Below are 20877 nucleotides of genomic sequence, written 5' to 3'. Positions count from 1 at the left end.
ATTCTCCTTTAAGCAACCCAAGGGTCTTCATAATTTCAAAAACATAGCCTACCATGCCAGCCAGTGGCCATAAAGAGACTCGTAGTTACAGAACCTAATGAAAGTCACAGATCATTGCCATTAGCAGGCTGGCCAATAGCATGATTAGTATTAATTGAATGTTCCCTGAACTTCAATGAAGAGTTTTTCCGAAATGTCCATAATACAAATCAAATATGAAACTGCACACTTAGAAGTGCTCATAGCTGGTTACATGCTCTAGGGCGATAATGTTACTCCTCGTGGAAACCGCCAAGTTAGCCTCCGTAGCCTTAAAGGTAGACAATGGGTATGCAAATAAGCTTTCATCCAGGAGGAAGAAAATTGGCTCTCTAGTGCTACCTATTGGAGAGCATACTTTAAGTCAATGTATGACCCTTTACCAGCCATGTTCGAAGACCTGTTAAAGGGTTGGGCATTGACTTACAGAGTTGTTATCCAAGACATTGCACTAGAGAGCCAACGTTCTTCCTCCTGGATGAAATCTTATTTGCATACTTTACAAGCTCTCTACTGCTTCCTATTGCTGCACCGTAGAGCTTTCTAATACATGAAGATATTCACTCATGGATGATTCGGAGATGAATCAGGACTGAGAATCTTTACAGTAAGAAAGAAGCAGCACTTTGACACAAATTAGCTACTACGATCCTGTATATACTGAAAACCTCCAACCAGAAACTTAGAGGTTGCTTGAAAGCCGATACGGAACAACTGCATCTTCCAGCATGTAAACACGGTTACACAGAAAGGTTGACAAAATGGCAAAAGTCCATTAAGTTCAACCATTCCATTGTGAAAACCATTTTACTAGAACCTTCAAGAAGTTGGTCTTCAGACCAAAGAGCAATGTGAAAAGATAACTAGCAGCAAGCCATTGCATGTGTCCATATAACAGAGGTAGACCATTTGGGCGCTACGGGGACCTGGAAGAGAAGATGCCAACCCTTTTGCTATTGGGTGGCAATAACCTCTTTAGCACTTCTTCCTCCACTGTTAGCTACAAAACGATGGTTGAATGATTATTGTTGGGGCATGGAGAGTAATCAAACAACAGGCCCTTCTGTCCTGGGTGAAAAAATATTATAATGAGGCCCATTTTAATCTTTGCTATGGGCGCCCCTATCTTCTACATATACCGCTGCCTCATTCACTAAAGCGGATCCATGAGGATTTCTAACTGTGCTGTTTCATGCTGACATTATTCTGTGACGGAAGTGAAGCGTAAGTGGAGCAAAGATACATCACTAACAATTTAAAAAACCCTCCATAATTAGAGTGGAGTGGGTAAAAGAACAGTTGAGGTAACCAGCCCTCAATAACCCTGTAGCTGCAGGTCAAAATGTGATTTCACTTATTTCATATGCACGCAGTTCAGTAAAAGGCACGTGTTGCACAAGGCGCCATATTGAATTTGATTATCCTGTTTCCGCCTCAACTCGGCTCTCTTCTGGACAAATTTCAAAGGATGAATTTATTGCTTCCGGGAAAGGCCCGGGGTAGGTTTGTGCTAAGTGTTGGATTCCTTTGTCCATATTACCGTCTTCATTTGTGTCCTCCTTGGCGCCAAAGGCAGGACAAGATCTGGCTCGCTCGTAATTTGGCTCTGCTCTAGCACCGCCGATCATCTCGCTGACTGTGCTTATTGGGGACGCCCGCCACCTTCGTCTCTGCAACTGATCTTCTTTGTGTTTTATGGAATACCAAGCCAAAAATATAAAAATGAATCCTAAGAATTTCAGACCAGCTGCCAGTCCAAAATAAACAAAGCGAAATGATGTCACGTTATATTCCCAGCAGGAACCTTGGACGCCACAGTCCTGTTGCCAAAGCATGCAAGTAGTATCAATAACAGCCCCAAAGTAGATTGGTGTAGGAATGTAAGCTGCAACAACAAAAAAACATTGGAACATTTAGAAATCTGCATCTTTTTACACAATAAACGACTTGCTAAACCGATGTGCGCTGCCAATGTAATCACTGGGATATGTAGAGCTATTTGCACGGTTCTAGTTCACATACCGTTATGCCCATATATTATAGATCACTGGTGTCATTACTTATATGGTTATAATATATACGAAAAACACAAATCACTAAGCAAAACTATCATATAAGTTAGACCCCCAAGTACAGTCTTCAGGTTGATACTTACTAGAGATGAGCAAGTATACTCGCTAAAGGCAATTGCTCGAGCGAGCATTGCCCTTAGCGAGTACCTGCCCGCTCGAGACGAAAGGTTCGGGTGCCGGCGCGGGGGAGCTGTGAGTAGCGGCAGTCAGCAGGAGGGAGCGGGGGGGAGAGAGGGAGAGAGAGATCTTCCCTCCGTTCCGCCTCGCTCTCCCCCGCAGCTCCCTGCCCGCCGCCGGCACCCGAACCTTCAGTCTCGAGCGGGCAGGTACTCGCTAAAGGCAATGCTCGCTCGAGCAATTGCCTTTAGCGAGTATACTTGCTCATCTCTAATACTTAGGTATCCAGTAATGAGTCTTGGCACTGGTGCAAAGTGTACAGCCTGTGACTACATCGTTATAAATCCAAATTTTTGAAATCTAATCCTTTTCTAGTAAAAAAAAGTATCATACATTTTTGTCTACCTGACATATATCTGATGAGTAAAACAAACCCTGGTCAGTGAGCCCTGTTCATGTTTCCCATTCTGCATACATAGACTTAGGCCTTATTCATGCGGGTGAGTGGATTATGGTCAGTGAAGAACTGACTGATGTCACTGCGAGAGTACCCTGCTTCCCTGAAAATAAGACCTACCCTGAAAATATGTCCTACACTGATTTTACAGGATTTTCAGAGAGGCTTGAAATATCAGCCCTACCCTAAGAATAAGTTCTAGCTGCATTACATTAAAAAAAGGAATACATTACCTAGCAGGTTCAGTCCAGATCCCTCCTGCTGCTCTCCGAAGCCCTGATGCAATTCTTGCAGTCTTCGGCCACCAACAAAAGATCACTTCCTGGTTACGGGATTCATAAATTCCACCTCCAGTAAGCGATGGCTCTGATTGGCTGAGCAGCACTCAAGAACCAATCAATGCAGCAATCGATGAACCAATGAGATGGCTGTAATTGGTTCATCGAGCGCTGCATTGATTGGCTGAGCAGCGGTTGAAGAACCGATCACAGGCATCGCGTTGTGGAAGCGAGATTTATGAATTGGCCAATCAATGCCGCGGCTCAGACAATTCATAAATCCCGCCTCCACAATGTGATGGCTGTGATCAGTGCTTCGACTGCTGCTCAGCCAGTCAATGCAACGCTCGATGAACCAATCACAGCCATCGCATTGGTTCATCGATCGCTGCATTGATTGGTTCTTGAGCACTGCTCAGCTAATCAGAGCCATCGCTTCCTGGAGGTGGGATTTATGAATCCCGTAACCAGGAAGTGATCTTTTGTTGGTGGCCAAAGACTGCAAGAACTGCGTCGGAGCTCTGGAGAGCAATGGGAGAGACCTGGACCGAGCCTACTAGGTAAATATAATAAGACATCCCCTGAAAATAAGCGCCTCTTTTTGGGCAGAAATTTATATGACGGGTCTTATTTTTGAGGAAATGCGGTATGTCCATCTTACATCAGCTTTTGTTACATTTTTGTGGTTTTAACGCATGAGTGTCATGCAGGTGTGATCCATTTTTCATGTGTGTAAAAAAAAAAGGAAGGCGGCCCAACTAATGCCATTTAAAGGCCCATTGAAGTCAAAGGGTGCGTGAAAAAAAAACGGCCATATGCATGGACACATTGGCCTATAATGAGGCCGTGTGTTGTCCATCAATTAACATGGACAGCAAATGGCCCACAATATGGTAAGGTGCTAGAGGCGTAATGGGTGATACTGCTGTGTAAAAACAAACCAAATTAGGACATGCTGTGATTTTTTAACATGAGGCTTGAAAAAAATCGTACACGAATGAGCGTAATCGCTTTAATGGGTACAACTTCTGTCCAATTTATATCAGTTGCAATCTTGGATAGAAACTGGATGTTAAACTCACAAGTGTGAATAGGGCCTCCATCAAACATGTCTGCGGACAAGAGCTGCCACCTTTGCCACCAAAATTAGTAGTTAGATAAAAAATTGGTGTAATTTTGGAGGGCAAGGCTTCATTCTTATTTTCTAATATCCCTTGTGGTCTACTGAAACATGTCAGCTTCCATGGTGGGTCAGGGACTTAAAAAGCTAATGCTAGCATCCTTGGTGGTCAAGTGTGCTCAACAGGTCAATGCCAAAATCACTGGTGGTTTAAGGCAGACTAAAGAATAATCTAAGTATCCAGGTGAAGAAATGAAAAAGTTATCACTCTTGAAACGGTGAAAAAAAAATTCCTTGGCAATTCCTTGGGGCAAGACCCAAAATAGGCTGGACTTTCTCATTGCAGACATTCATGGTATATCCACAGGATATGCCATAAATGTCTGATAGATGGTGGTCCCTCCGACCCCATCCTGGCTCACCGTAGTGGCCACTGCTAGCTGGGACTACGAAAACACACAAAGAACTGCTCTATGCCGTTTCTAGATTCTCATTGGCTGCAGCAATATTAAGACTATTCCCTTCTCAAGCAGGATTGGTAGGTGGGCATGGAACTTCTGGGATCCTGACCATTGTTGAGCTTGAGGAGATCTCAGGTCCCTGTTCTTGTTCGGAAAGTTGGCTGTATACATGAACATGAACCGAACCATCAAGAAGAAGAGCTATCACCCTGGTGTGCGTTCATAAGACCACGACAATCTATTTCGGGGACACACATGCATGATGTGACAACAGAGGTCAAACCCCCACCCTTTCTATTCCTATGATTTATCTCATTTACAGATCATAAAAGTAAATAAAGGGACAAAAAAGTTGGAATAACAGAAAGGGTGTCCTAAAAACTCACACGGATAAATCTGCTATTAGGCTCATGTACCTGGCCATTTCCCATAGAGGTCCATGAGCCCTATACTCTACCTCTGTATGCCTCCGATATCATACAGTGGTATACAGCATGTTCATATTGTGAAATCTTATCACACTTCATCTATGAAGTGCATAGAGGCTGTACGGCTTCATACTAAAGGAATCGCGCCTGCTCTATGCCAGTGGGCATGAGACAACTGCAGAGACATGAGATTGGCTGCGGCAGCCTGTGACATCCCATATACAGGCTGCTGCAGCCTGTAAACAAATACCTGCAGGTGCCGATGGGGGCCGTGCGGGGAGCCAGTAGAGGTGAGTATAAGCCCTTAGATTTTTTTGCCATGGGGAATCTATTTTTAGGAAAAAGCTTTGTTTTAGACAACCCCCTGCTACACCTCCTGTAACACCTTCCACTGTGTGAATCATCATCAGATTCTTACAACTTAGGCCCCCTGTCCACGGGCGATGTGAAGTCCCGCGGCAGATCTCCGCCGCGGGAACCGCTGCCGATTCTCCGCCGGTCAGTCCTATCTGACAGGCTGGCCACGGAGAATCGGGGCAATTCGCAGCATGCCCCAGTTACAGAGGAAAACATCCCCTGTAGTGACATTAGTCACTGGCAGAGCTGGCCAGGGTCTAGTATGACCATCCAGCTCTGCTGTAGCAGGGAACCCCGGCGGTCACATGACCCCCCAGCTCCTGCAGTGGAAGAAACCCTTCAACTTCCACTTTCTAGTACACAGTGCTCAATGAGCGCTGTGTACTCGGGGAAGGAAAAGGCAGGAAGTGTTAAATATCCCTCCTGCCTTCTCCTCTGGGTTATCAGCTGTCACTAACAGCTGATAACCAGTCCTGCCTCTAATTGATTGCAAAGCAGGAGGTTTAAAGCGGCACCATAATTTTACTATCGGTGGGGTTTTAAGCCCAGGACCAGGCGCCGTATATTTACCGCAGCTGGTCCTTAATGGGTTAAAATGAAGTTTGGTACCATATTAGCCAGTAGAGCAATGTGTGATTGTTCTCAGTAAGAGAAACCAAGTAATCTTGTAGATATGATACCTTTTAATGGCTAACAAAAATGCATGATGTTTCAGCAAGCTTTCGGGGATATCGATTCAATAGCCTGACGAAGGGGGTGAGATATCCCTGAAAGCTCGCTGTAACATCATGTATTTTTGTTAGCCATTAAAAGGTATCATACCTACAAGATTGCTTGGTTTCTCTCACTGAGAACAATCACACAGCGCTTTTTAATGCACCTCATTACCCAAAACACTGTAACATGCTTTTGAGAAAATGCTGCACAAAATCACAGCAGAAATGCCGCGGTTTCGCGCTGCGTTTTCTGAATGCATGTGTGAGAGCAGCCTTAGTGCAAACGGATTAGATACTGAATGTCCACATATACCACGCTGACCACAATTACATCTGTTATCTTACATGGTGGAATACGGGCAGAAGAAAAATCCCCATGCACTATATAGACCGTTACTGAGTATTAATATGTCTCAGTGTTTTAGGATTCGTATTTCTTTATACGGATGGTCCGATCATGTATTCACGATTGTTACCAATTGGTAGAATTAAACAGAATCTACAGGGTCTCTTTTTTTTTGACAAATCAACAGCTTAACAGCACCTCCTAGTGGATGAAATCTACAATGACAATAATCCATATAGAAGCTAGAGATGCGTATCTACTCAAATACAGTATAGATTTTTTTTAACCCTTTGATAACCATGCAATGGCCTGACTTTTTTCATTGTTTTTGTCTCCTTGCCGCTTGTCCTTCAGCTGTTATAACCATGCAGTGACGCTATGGTCTGAGGCCCTGCGTTGCGCCAAACAAGTTGTACTTTCTTTACGTGCAATTTTTTTGGGAAACATACATGATATGTCGGTAAGAAATCTTTTAAGGAAATGCAGTAAAATAAATTTTTAAAGACTTTTGAGGGAAATCTGCATTTGGATTTTTTATTACGGTAATCCTGGGAAAAGAACGGATCCACCCTGTGATAGAACGAAGTGGCGCTGGGTAGAGTCCATTGACTATAATGAGGTCATTGAGCTTCCGTCATGCTTGCTGGCATTTTACTGAACAGAATAGCGCAGAGTTCGTTCGACATTTTGGGATTACTCGGTTACCTTTCCACATGGGCAATATGGGGATTGACTCTCGAGCAATATTCTCATTGCAGTCTAAAAAATGCTACTTGAGCCATAACTCTTGGGCGATGCCCACCTGCTACGTTATTTCTTCCATGTCTGTTGCTTTGCCACCTTTCAGCTCTTCCATCATAACTATGTCCTGATGAAGGGGACGGCAGCTATGGATACTCAGACTACTACATAAAGAGGTTAAGCCAAGATGGCATCCCCTTCATCTTCTGCTGAGGACCCCTCTATGTCTATCATGTGAATGGCTGTCCTGTAATACAACATGCTAGTGAAAGTTTAAGGCTAGCCATGGCTTCCTCCAGCAAAATCCGCTGCTTGCCAGGGATGCAAGTAGTCGTGGTGATCGGCTAATCGCCCTGAGCCCCACATTCTCATAGTGCTGTTGTGCATCTTGACACAATCTTTAAATTTTCCAGGATTGAAAAAAAAAATCTGTGCCACACCGGTTTATAATCTGTGTCTGGCATGGCAACTCAGCTACACTGAAGTGAATGGAGGTGAGTTGCAATACCACGCACAACCTGTGGAGGGGTGAGGCGCTGTTTTTGAAAGAAAGCAGCTATTTCTTTTCTAATCTTGTACATGCTCTTGAAATGGAACTTCTAGGAAAAATCTGAAATATTAATTTGTACATTTTCTGTAGAGAGACCTTCAGACTTCCTCCACTTTTGCAAGGGTTTACAGAGGCAATCTGGAAGAGAGGACCCTCATTCCCCTAATTAGTGGGGGTTCAGATGATTAAACCCTCACCGATCAGACATTTATGGCATAAATGTCAACAAGCTCTGGGAATCTGTCAGCAGGCTTTACACTCACACATCCATTTACTGTAGCTGTGCCATTAGTGAGAACGCTTGTCTAGTCCGGAGCTGGGAGTAATAACCCTCTTGCTTCATCTTTGGTGCAGGACCTTAAAGTGACCCTGCAGAAACAGAGATGGCCAAACCGCTTCTCTTACTCCCTGATGAACACTGCGCATAGCATACATTTCTAGTTTAAGACACTGCAAGCTGCTCTGACTGGACAGCACTGCTCATGTAGGCAGCACTAGCCAATGGGGTGTAGTGTCTTAGACTAATGATGCAAACTAATACTCAGTGTACATCAGGTAGTAAGAGAAGCTGGTGTGGCCATTTTTATAATCCAGGATCGCTTTAAAGGAGACTTGTCAGCAGTTTATGTTAAGGTAAGCCAAGAGCAGCGCTGCAATACTGACAGTACTCTGTTTTCTGACGTCCTTTTGGTTGGTCTGATAAAGCATATATCAGTAATTGGAGCTCAAAGTTCTCCCGCACTGTAAATGAGGCAGAGCGGTCCGATGGGTGTGCTGGACTGTCTCTGCTAGCAGCTTGTTTGTCCCTGAAGTCCGCCCTGCTCACCTCCTCAGACCCACGTAGCGCTGACAAGTCTCACGCAAGCAGAGTCATTAGCTGGCGCATATGCAAAACTTCCCACAAAAGGGACAGTTCATCTGCACGTGCGCCGCTCTGCCTCATTTACATACGGCGCACATGCACGAACTTTGAGGTCCAATTCTTGACAAATGCCATTCTTATGAGGCCAATCAAATGGACTTCAGAAAATAGATCACCGTCAGTAGTGCAGCGCTGCTCTTGGCTTACATTAGTAAAACCTGCACCAATGAGCAAGCAAGGATATCATTACTACCAGCTCCGGACTGGGGGTAACTAGACAAGTACTTTCACGAAATGGATGTACAGGGCGTTGGGGCATCACTAAAGGGGCTGCAGAAGGTAAAGTCGCACCCCAGCCCTGAATGTGCACAAAAAGTGACAAATACACAGGGTGGGCCATGGAAAAGTAGCCCGGCACCACACTCTTATGAAAGCTGTCTAGGGTGCATTCACATGTAGCGGAAATGCTATGAATCCACAACGAAATCCACAGCATTTCTGCGTTGAAAAACAAGTCAAAATCCGGAATTTCATTCGGATTCAGCTGCCGATCCGCAGCAGATTTCAGCCTTTTAGTTACAGTGAGTATTTAAGAGAAGCAATTAAAGATATTTATCCCCGTTCCTGCCTTGGTGAAGAGCGACGCTCACTGCCTTTCACCTGATTTTCGACCAGTGTCTTATTGTGGCAAAATTGCTGCGATAAAATGCTCGTGTGAAACGAGCCGCTACTGGTATATAAACTGTCCAGCCCAACCGTTTTGCCACTACACATCAAATTTTGATAAATGACCAATACATCAAATACTGCAAATAAAGTGGAGAAACGTCTCTTTGCATTTTCTTCACATTTTGCGGGCATGCACAGCGTTTAGCGCATAACTGTGCAGACAGATATGCGTGTTTGCGCACCTCTCATAAACCTCTATGGGGCTCCTTGGTGCGCAAATACACACAAGATACAGCAGGTCTTATTTTTTTGCTGCCGCTCGCAATTTTTCGCATGCAATTTTGCTGCAATTTTTTTAGCACGAAAGTCAATGAGACTTTCTAATGTTAAAAACGCATCACATGAAAATCGCAAGTTTGTGCTGTGCGATAAAAAAGAGGCTCCGTAGAAAAGCATGGGAAATAAAAGAAAAAAAAATCGGACATCGCAGAAAGAAAGGACACGCCTCGATTTTTTTTCTCTTGCAAGATTGCATCAGTGAAAACATCGCAAGTGTGAAGGAAACCATTGAAAATCATTGGTTTCATAATTCTGCCTTTTCACTCACTCTCGCATCGCACACAAATTGTACAGTTTTTTTCCCACCAATGTGAAGGGGCCCTAAATGTAGTAGCATACCGTTAGTACTCACCAAGAGTTCTTAACAAAACAAACTGCATTCCTAATGCAAACGGCCGCTCTCCTTCATCTACTGACCTGCAAAACAAAACAAGAAGGTAACACATGAGATGTTACTAATTCACCCACTATATAATAAACTACAAGAGATGTGAAAAAGGGTGACTAGTTGGAAATTATCGCTTGCCTATTTTTACGACAAACAAGGGTCAGTTACCCAGGATCCCAGCTGATCCGCTGTTTGCCTGCCTGGTGCACTCCAGCACTAAGCTGATTTCGGCAGGAAGCAGACAGCTACATTCACATGGCACTGGAGAGGCTTGGTATTGCAGACGTAGGCCGGATTTACACAAACGTATTTGTGCAGCATATTACACATGAACAATTTGCGGACACAATATGCAGTGAATAGATTGCACTGATTTCAATAAGTTCCTTCATAAGCATTTTGTTTGCGCAAAAATAATGCAGCATGCTCTATTTTCTGTGTATTGGCACGTATCTAATATAAAAAAGCCTACAGGCTTTTTCGTGCACCACACTTTGACCCCTTTGCGTGACCTTTGGTGGATGATTTTGGTGTCATCAGATTTGTGCCATCCTCACCACCACCGTAAAATCATAAAATTTGAGTTTGATACATTGAGTGACGTGTCAGACCAGGTCAAAGTTCCTAGGTTAAGTCTAGCGGCACTGTTGTGCTTCAGCCAACAGAACCGCTAGGAAGAGTCAGGGCTCTTTTATACTGGCAGTCGCAACATCATGGCCCGATATCGCCCTCACAATTCATGTGGAAACCCCTGGATGCGAGACGTATTCACATGGAAATAGCCTCACATCACTGCGGGGCTGAAGGAATTCTGCGGCGCGGCTGTCACAGGTGCAGCAGGGGATCACGATTTTCTCCCATTGAAGACAATGGGCGATATCACAAAAGGAAAGGACATGCTGCGATCTTTTCCCTGCATAGAATCGCTAAGCAAATATCGCATCACTGTAGTTAAACTAATTACACCAACTGCCCATTTCAATGAATGGGAGAATGGATGCGTGTTTTTATGCTTGCAAATGCACACGACTTGCACTTATAACAAGTACAGTAAAGCACATACATGCAAGCAATTATGCAATGCCCATTTCGCAAATTCGCATGCAAAAATGCACTTAAATTCGCTGACATCTGTGTGACACTGGCCTAAGTTTCCATTGAAATAAATAAGAACTTAGCCTGCAATACTAAGTTTGGCCACTGCAATGGGGTCAGATCTGTCTGCTTCCTGCAAAAATCAGCTGATCGGCCAGGGACCCTGGTGACAGACCCCTGACGATCTACTACTGATAATCCATCCTGAAGATATGTCATCAATAGTCTAGAACTGGACAATCCTTTAATTCCCAAAGACATTTTTACTGAGAGTCATAACCCCTTAGTTTTACCAAATAAAGCGCCCCTCTTTTCACTGTATTGTGTCTAGTACTGCAGTTCAGACCCATTGAATGAAAGGGCTGCTACGTTTCAATAGCAGACACGGCCAATAAATGACAGTGTTAACATGTCTTGTAAAAATATATAAAGTCTTATTCTGATTAATCAATAATTATGAAAAAGTGGTTTAAGTTACTTTCTAAAGTGAACATTTCAGTGCGAAATGGGCCTCAGCCTGAAGCTACATAAACTAAAAGCCTGTGATATTTGGTAGAGTTCATTCCAGGACGCTGGTGACAAAAGAAATGATGCAGAATGGTAATGTAATGTGTTTGCAGGCTATGTGACTTGTATCATGTGTAGCTGAAAGTAACGTTCTGTGTGTGCCTCTAAAGCTACAATCACAAATGTCAAATTTCGGGCATTTTACAGTTTCCGAGTTAATGCTCCGACTGCCCAATTAATAATTGACGTTAATCCTAAGGGATGGCATGCCATAGTTATATTACTATTCTCCAGCGATACATGGAAAATGTCACTATTAATAATTGTTCCGGTGTAAATACAGTGTTCAGAAAAAACCCTATATCTCCACTGATCAGCCATAACTTTAAGGCTACTGACTGGTGAAGTGAATCACATTAATTACCTAGTAACAAGGACACCTGTCAAGGGGTGAGATATATTAGGCAGCAAATGAAGAGTCAATTTTTGAGGTTGATGTGACAGAAGCAGGAATTATGGGCAAGTGTACAGATTCGAGCGGTTTTCACGAGGCCCAAAATTGTAATGGCTACACGACTTGGTCAGAGCATCTCCAAAAAACAAGTATTGGGGGGGTTTCTGGTATGTAGTAGCTATTACCTATCAGGATAATGAGTCAACTGGAAACAGGCTCATGGGCATCCAAGGCTCACTGAGGCAGTCTGAGAGCCGGGGCTCCTTTACATGAGCAGAAGTTGGCCGTGCGAAAAAATCATGGCTGACTCGCGAGAAAATCGCATGAATGGACGATTTCCCACTATCAAGCCCCGAGCTTAATTAGAGGTGAAATTGCCCATTCACACGATTGGGAGCTGAATGTTGCATTAAAAAAGTGCTGCTGCTCCGGGAGGAGAGAGATGAAGGAAATCCCTGTGGGGCTTTCCTTCATCTCAGTGGGGAGAGAGGGGTTCCCCTGCAGGGGAGCTGGAGGGATATCCCCGCTGTTGGGATGGAGTGATTTCTCTGTAGTGGAGGAGGAGGATTCCCCCGTAGTAGGGAAACGCTTCTTTTCCCGTGCAGGGGAACCCTCCTCTTCCCACTACAGGGCAATTCCTCCTTCTCCCCTACAACGGAATCCCTCTCGCTCCGCAACAGGGATATCCCTCCAGCTCAGTTGCTGGGAAATTCCTTCAGCCTCACTGAGATGAAGGGAAACCCCAGTGATGAAGGGGGTTCCCCTGGGGCTTCTGTTCATTGTTCTCTCTCTCTCTCCCCGCTGCGGGGAAATCTCCTCATCTCCTTTTGTTGTCTGGCTCGCATAATCATCTATAGGAGTCTATGGAGGCTTCTGTGATTTTCTGCAACAAGATACGTCAAGACCTATTTTTTCATGCAGCAAGGAATTTCAGTCGCTGAATTTCGCCGCTGATGTCCTAGCTTTTTTGGTGCGATTTTTTTTTTTTTAACGCGGCTACAAATCGTTCATCTGACGGGTTATATAGGAAACCATTGGTTCTATTAGGGCGCCTACCCACTGGCGTTGCCGATTTTCGTGGGTGAAAAACGCAGCGTTTTTTATGTGTTTTCCGCACCTTTTTCGTGGCGTTTTTCGCGCCTTTTTCGTTAATTTCCATTGACAATCATGGGTGCATTAAAAAAAAATAAGGAGACATATGCAACTGACAGTTCCTATGTGAAAAATTGCAACAAAACGAAAAAAAAACCTCAAATGGACAAGAACACATTCTATGCTAATTGCTCTTCAGAAAAAATGCAAAACGCAATTTAGCATCGCAGGAAAAAAAATAGCCAGTGAGTAGGCACCCTTAGACAGGAGTTTTTGACGCATGTAACTTTTTGCTGCAGAAAATCCCCATCTGAGGGAGGCCTGAAAGCTGCCCGGCTGATCTGATCCCACAAAAAATGTTACCATAGCTATGATAGAAAGGTGTCGGAACACACAGGCCATCATAGCTTGCTACATGTGTGTCAGCATAACTACAAAGCCCAAGTGCCCATGCTGACCACTGCCAAAAGCATCCAAGATGATCATGTGAAAGTATTGATTATGCATATACTTCAAACTTTAGGCCAGCTTCACACGACTGGATTTCAAATGCGGAATCCGCGATCGTCACCCGTGCGGACGATACATGGTATTCCCCGTCTATTGAAATAATAGAACATCCGCATGTCTGCTCAGATGAGCCGATAGCAATTGTGATTTCCTCAAGCAGATTTAAAATTGCAACTGGTACCATTTTTGTGCGGAATCCGCACAGTCGGCTTCCATTGAAGTCAATGGAAGGTGTCCATCCTGCAGCCCAATTGACATTACGGCTAGGCTGCGGGTACCTGCGTCATCGCATAGCAACGTCCCAGGAAAAACATATGACCAACGGCGAGCCTCTGTGGTCATCCGTAATGCAACAAGAAAAGGTCATGGGTCAGGGCCGTATTCCGCTGCAGGCTCTCGCATGCTAAAATGTCTCGTTCGTGTGCTGCCGGCCTTATCCTAAATATTATTGCTATGCCTAACTGTTGATGTTGCATCTAAAACCTTAATGGTTTGTATACCTTATTTGCTTAAAATGTCTAAGAAACAATCCAAACGAGTTAGCAAAGTTGTGTGCCCTAGGGAATGTCCATGTGAAGATGCTTACAATTATTATCTGTGTCAACCAGCGCTTAGGGTTTCTCTAACCCAAAGGAGTTCTCAAAATGGGTAACGGAGTGAAGACAAGTCCTCCCTGGAGGCTAGCTCTAGGGAGGTGAAGCACCAAAGTCTTCCCTGTGGGACTAGCCTATGGAATATACCTAATTTGGGAATAAAAGTGGAGTCAAAAGGGGTAAGATGTGAAAGCATTAAGATAATTTGTATTACACGTGCTATTCAATTGTTAATACAGATCAGTCCGAAGCTCATGAAACGATGTAAGCTGGAATAAAAGGTCCTTGAAACTCCGGAGGTGCTGGAGCATTTCTTGGAGACCATATTTAGTCGTTATATCTGAATTTTTGTCCTCCTTATGAAAGTAGTAAGTTTACAAGTGTCATATTACGTATTATCAAACGTTTATAATGATTTGTTATTTTACTACTGCAAAGAGTTGTTTTCCACCGTGATTGGACTATTATATCTTTCTTTGTTCTATGTTTTGCTATAAAAACTCTTGTGAGTGGGCTACATCCTTCAGAAGGGCTTTGGAACTAAACTAATCGCTCCATGTTGTGTTCTTTTCTGGTGCACCAAACGGACTAGTGGGTATACCTGGTTGATGAGGCTTTGATACTCCTTGAGTATGATCTAAATAAGGGGATTACTCCAACAGTCAAGAGAATAATGTCCCTTTAACTGTAAAAATTGGCCAAGAATGGATTGAGAACCTGACAAAGAGATCAAGGTGATGACTCGGCCTTCAAATTCCACAGATTTCAATCCGATTGAGATCTGTGGGCCGTCCTAGAAAAACACTTCATGGAGGCCCCCATCTCACAACATACAGGACCTAAGGGATCTGTTGTTAACATTCCAGATGCCAAAGGACACCTTCAGAAGTCTTGTGGAGTCCATGCTTCTGTGTGCCAGAACTGAGTTGGGGACCTACATAAATAGTAAGTTCTTTAATGTTATGGCTGATAGAAAAAATGATTCAAGGCTTATATGTATTAGACACATAAGAATGTGTCATGAAAACTGGGCAGGCTTTTCCACAGTTCCAGGTCTAATAAGTCTGACGTGGTGTTGTTTATTCTCTATGACAGATTGATCAATAGGGTACCCAATATATAGTCAAAAGGGGGAAGATGTGAAAGTAAATGCGGTAATATTGTGACTCACAAGCTGTTGTGACCCTACAGTTACAAAAAAACAAAGCTGCTGGATTTTTTTCAAATTGCAATGTCACGACAATTTGCAAATCGCAATATAACCTAGTTAAATTGCATACGAAGAAGGCATCGCAACACTGTGACTGTGTGACAGCGAAAGTCAGCATGTAGCCCTAGCGTAACGGTTTAGATTTTGCAAAATTTTGTTGTCTGGTGTCAATCATTGCAAAAAGAAAGTATTTGGGGATCTCAAAATGTAATGGATAGAAAGTGTGAAACATCTGAGAATCTATTCATCTGACCGATACCGTACGCTTGTATGAGGCCGTTTTCACACGGGCGACAATATCATGCAATTTTCTCACAACGCAGCGCTGCAAATCACATGTATGTGAAGGCCATGCTTTCCAATGGCTTCCTTCACATTAGCGATGTTAATATTACCGCTATGTTTTGTAGTCCATGTTTTCATATCGAGCCTTCTTTTCAGTGGCATCGCATGAAAACGCGTTTTTTCGTGCGGTGCAATGCAACTTTTACAGTAGGAAATCCTTCTGTAAAAACCCTAAAATAAGCCCTATCTGCATAAAAAAACACAGTACACCACCTAAGAGGCACTGTCCAGCTCTGCCGCGCATCTCCTCTGCAGCTCCAGCACACTTGCTTGCAGTTTTCAGCCAGCGCTTCCTGTTTGCGGGTTCAAAATCTCCACTTCCAGGAAGCACTGGCTGGTCCTCAGGCACTGTGGCTCAGCCAATCACTGCAGCGCTCAATGAACCAATCACAGCCATTCACTGCATTGTCTATGATTGGTTCATCGAGCGCTGGCTCTGATTGGTTCTCGAGTGCCGTGGCTCAGCCAATCAGAGCCAGCTTTTCCTGGAAGCAGGGATTTTGAACCTCCAAACCAGAAAGCGCAAGCTGAAAACTACAAACAAGTCTGCCGAAGCTGCAGAGGAGGCGAGCGGCGGAGCTGGACAGCGCCTCTTAGGTGGTGTACTGTGTTTTTTTTTTTACTGAAGCCAGAGCTTATTTTTGGGGTAGACCTTATATTTCAAGCCCCACCATCCCAAAAATCCTGGCAAAAGAGTGACACCAATTCGTGATATCACTGCGAGAAAACGCAGCGATATCGCACGGAACACAGATACAATATCTCTGCAATTTTCTTGCGGTGATATTGCTGTCGCCCATGTGAAAGCGGCCTAAAAGAACTGAAAGGCTGTTTTCATGTGCTGCAAAGGTTTAGAATGGCAAAACTGCAATAAGAATTACAACGTGTGGCTGCAACTAAATGAATGTTCACAAAAATAGAACAGTGATGCCAATCAGCTCCTGACCTGAGAGTCACTATGATCGCAGAGGGTTGAGCACATGCTGTGATAAGAGTAACAATGAACAGGAAGATCAGGAATGGGATGAGTGTGTTGCAGGTTCGATCACATTTTCCTGATACAGCATAGCCATTTTCATGCAGATACGTCTTAACAATGACCACTCGGAGTTGGCTGCGCTGGCCGACTGTGGGTGTGGTGATGACCTGTCGGCTCTGGACGCAGGCACATTCAGTATAATTTTTCACCTGCGAGAGAAGCACACGGTATTATTTCCGGATACACCGTACATATGTCAGACACAAACTGCCATTCTGAAACATTAAAACATCGAAACAGTATAAGATCGAAGCAATCAAGTGTTACAATAGCAATTAACCCCTTAAGGCTGTTTTGTACCTTAAGGACCAGACCCTTTTTTGCCTTCAGCTACCAAAATTGTTTTTGCTGCATTTTTTCCCATGACATATAGGGCGATTTTTTAAAATATCTTTTTTTACTGACTATTTTCCGTTTTTCAGGTTTATTGGGGGTAAAAAGATAAAAATGATTTTTTTTTAACATTTATACTTATTTTTTTTTGTAAATAAGTATATTTGAAAAATGAAGTATGGGAACGGGTTCAGGAGTAAGTTAACCCCTAAATTTATTACCCTTTTGATACCACTATCAGAAATCACCTCGACCAAACATTTCCTGTAGATGCAAATAAGATTTGAACTACATTGAGACATACCCCATTTAGACACAACAATTATCGCTCAAAATTCGCTTCAAAAGCAGAATCATGCAGAAGACAGTGCTCCAGCTGTGTTCTGCATACCCCGCTCGGAGCGCTCAGCTGTATACCAGCCGAGCGCTCCTTGAACACAATAGCTATATACAGAAGACAGCGCTCCAACTGTGTTCTGTATACCCCGCCTGGAGTGCCCAGCTGTATACCAGCTGAGCATTCCGTGAACACAGCAGGAGTATGAAGAAGACAGCGCTCCAGCTGTGTTCTGCATACCCTGCTCAGAGCGCTCGGCTGTATACCAGCTGAGCATTCCAAGAACACAGCAGTTCTAAATGGGCCCAAAGTCTGGACCATTCTTCAATGTTAATATGTTTCATTTCATCAATATTTCTGGGATGCCTCTACAGGTCATCTCATGACACATTATCTTGCTAGGGTGAAGGTCAGACACTGGCTTGGCCATTCCAAAACACAAATCTTTTTCAACTACTTTTTTGCTGGTTTACTTGTGTACTTTGAGCACCACCCGATGTCTCTTCAGCTTAAAGGGGTTGTCCCGCGCCGAAACGTTTTTCTTTTTTTTTTTAACCTCCCCCCCCCCCGTTCGGCGCGAGACAACCCCGATGCAGGGGTTAAAAAAACAAACCGGAGAGTGCTTACCTGAATCCCGGCGGTCCGGCGTCTTCATACTCACCTGCTGAAGATGGCCGCCGGGGTCTGCTCCCTCCGTGGACCGCAGCTCTTCTGTGCGGTCCATTGCCGATTCCAGCCTCCTGATTGGCTGGAATCGGCACGTGACGGGGCGGAGCTACACGGAGCCGGCATTCTGCACGAGCGGCCCCATTGAAGACAGCAGAAGACCCGGACTGCGCAAGCGCGGCTAATTTGGCCATCGGAGGCCGAAAATTAGTCGGCACCACGGAGACGAGGACGCCAGCAACGGAGCAGGTAAGTATAAAACTTTTGATAACTTCTGTATGGCTCATAATTAATGCACAATGTACATTACAAAGTGCATTAATATGGCCATACAGAAGTGTATAGACCCACTTGCTGCCGCGGGACAACCCCTTTAAGCTCATGGACTGTTGCCCTTATTTCCTTCTGTAAACTCCTTCACGTGAAGATCGCATGCTTCTTTTTAATAGTGATGAGAAAAAAATAGCATTGCACTCGCAAAAAACTCACATTTATATGCAAGTGCAATGTGATTTTTTTTTTTGACTGCCATAGAAAAAAATAGGCAAACCTTAAGAATCACCCAAAAATAGGACATGCAATACATTTTTCTATCTCAGACCATCAGTCCAAGAGAAAAATCGGTTGGTCAGATATCGCAAGTGAAAATCACCAGCGGGTCCAAAATATGGAAGAAATGCAAATCTGTCCATTATACTTTCTCTAAGTACACTTCACTCCTGGTTTTGGCTTAAAAAATATTGATGTGTGAATAAGCCTTAGGGCTTCCACCCACCGGTGATATTTTCTCCACTGCGATGCGATTCTAAAGTTAAAGTCTCGCATCGCAGTGTGAAAAAAAAGGGCTACTGCTTAGCTATTGGCTGAGCGCTCAGCCAATCACTGATAGCCCTTAGCTATTCATTCAAGAATAGCTATATCTTAAGCTGAATGAATGAATAGCTAAGAGCTATGTGTGATTGGCTGAGCGCTCAGCAAATCTGCACAGCCTTTTCAGGAGGCGGGGATTTTTAAATCCCCGACTACTGAAAGAGCTCAGTAGCAGTGCCGGGGAGCCAGCAGGAGGACGTGGCTGTGAGCAGGAGAGGTGAGTATAATTAAAAAAAAAAAATTTTCACACTTATTGATGATTATTGGGGAAGGGCTTATATTTCAAGCCCTTCCCCGATAATCATTCCGCAGGGCTTGCTGAAACCATTGATTTCAATGGGATCGGCAGCAGTGCCGATCCCATTGAAAGCAATAGAATAGAATGCCGCAGACTTCTGCCACAGCTGTGGCAGAGGATTCCTTCATCCCCGCGGTCCCCACGCGGATGAAGGAAACTCCTGCCACAGCTGTCACAGCTATGGCAGAAGTCTGCGGTATTCTATTCTATTCTCCCTATGTTTTCAATGGGGCTAGCGCTGCTGTCGCTAGCCCCGTTGAAACCATTTGCGATATGCCGGTTCTATACCGGCCTCTTTCTTGCGCTGCGATGCAAGATTTTTCTCGTGCTCTCGCAGCGCAAGAAAGAAAATATCGCCAGTGGGTGGGAGCCCTTAGGCTGCCTTCGGATTCCGCGCAAATACCGCGAGCCGTCAGACATGTGCAGTACAGATTCTTTTTTCAAACTCCTGCTTTTCCGATGACGCGGAATCCACAACCTTTCAGCAATGTCAATTCAATGGAAGCCGTCCCCGTGGAATCCACGTAAAAATAGATGCGATTTTTCATCCACGAGCGGAAACTGCAATTGGTTTCCGCTTGCGTCCATGAAGAATCCCTTTCCTATAGTATGCTATGGGCGGTATTTGCTGTGGAAACAAGACGCCTGCTCTGGATTGCGCAATGCAAATCCACCCGTGTGCAGGCGGCCGTAGCCCTATAAACTAAGTTTATGGGATGAAAGTAGGTGAACTGTGCGGTGCAGGGGTGTAAGTGTCATACTTACCTCCCCTGTCGTACCACTGGTGTCAGCGCTGAAAGATGCTGCTCAATACATTGAGTGGTGCGCTAAGTAGTCTACCTGTTCAAATTTTATAATGGGCGGACTACTTAGCAGCGCAGCCCAACGCACTGCAGCCTTCAGCGCTGACAACGGGGGAACGACGCGAGAGGTAAGTCTAACAATTACATTCCTGGACTCCACGGGTCACCTACTTTCAGCCCATAAGCTTAGCTTGTAGGGCAAAAAGACGGTGACAGGGTCTCTTTAACCTTGAATAGATGTGCCACCAGGTATTGTAGTCTTTTCCAGCTTCATGTATCTATATAACAATTTTTCCGACAGTTGTTTGCAGCGAGGTAGGGTCCACACTAACTAATCTTTCTTGAAAAGATCTGATTTATCAGTAACCAGGCTTTGGGTGTCTTTATTTATAGGCAAAGCTACTGTGACATTCACACTTCTAATCTCATCTCTTTACAATCTGTTTGCTAATTAGCTCTTGGAGAAGTCATTAACACAGAGGATAACATTATTAACTGCAGTGTGCATGTTTACTCAATGTGCTCAATAAAAGACATGAGCTGTACAACTGTTTGTGTGTTATTAGTTTAGTTTCATTGTGCTTGAGCTGACTTTTTCTTGTAGCTGTATATGCAGTCCCTATAGTACTACATTGCCTTAGTAAAACCCATATAATGAAACACTAGCAGGGTTCTAAATAATGGTTTAAGCAAGTCTTTAACGAGCCTCCTGTGGCACAGAGCGTTAAAGCAGCAGAAATGCAGTCCTAAGCTCTCGCTCTGAAGGTTGCAGGTTCAATCCCTGT

General features: G+C 44.1%; 1 protein-coding gene across 1 annotated transcript in view; it reads right to left on the bottom strand.

The window, feature by feature from the left end:
• Positions 1-815: 815 nt before the first annotated feature.
• SLCO5A1 (solute carrier organic anion transporter family member 5A1) overlaps positions 816-20877 on the bottom strand; it is a 120329-nt gene continuing 100267 nt past the window's right edge. Inside the window, exons 8-10 of the mRNA XM_066579040.1 lie at positions 16693-16934; positions 9905-9969; positions 816-1924 (exon numbers count right to left, since the gene is read on the bottom strand). Of these exons, the coding sequence (XP_066435137.1) occupies positions 1458-1924; positions 9905-9969; positions 16693-16934 (774 nt within the window). The 3' untranslated portion in view covers positions 816-1457. The remainder of the gene's footprint in view (positions 1925-9904; positions 9970-16692; positions 16935-20877) is intronic.

This window comes from Eleutherodactylus coqui, chromosome 9, assembly GCF_035609145.1.
Source record: "Eleutherodactylus coqui strain aEleCoq1 chromosome 9, aEleCoq1.hap1, whole genome shotgun sequence".
NCBI lineage: Eukaryota > Metazoa > Chordata > Amphibia > Anura > Eleutherodactylidae > Eleutherodactylus > Eleutherodactylus coqui.
The sequence above is the reverse complement of the archived record's forward strand: the minus strand, read 5'-3'. Positions and strand labels throughout refer to the sequence as shown.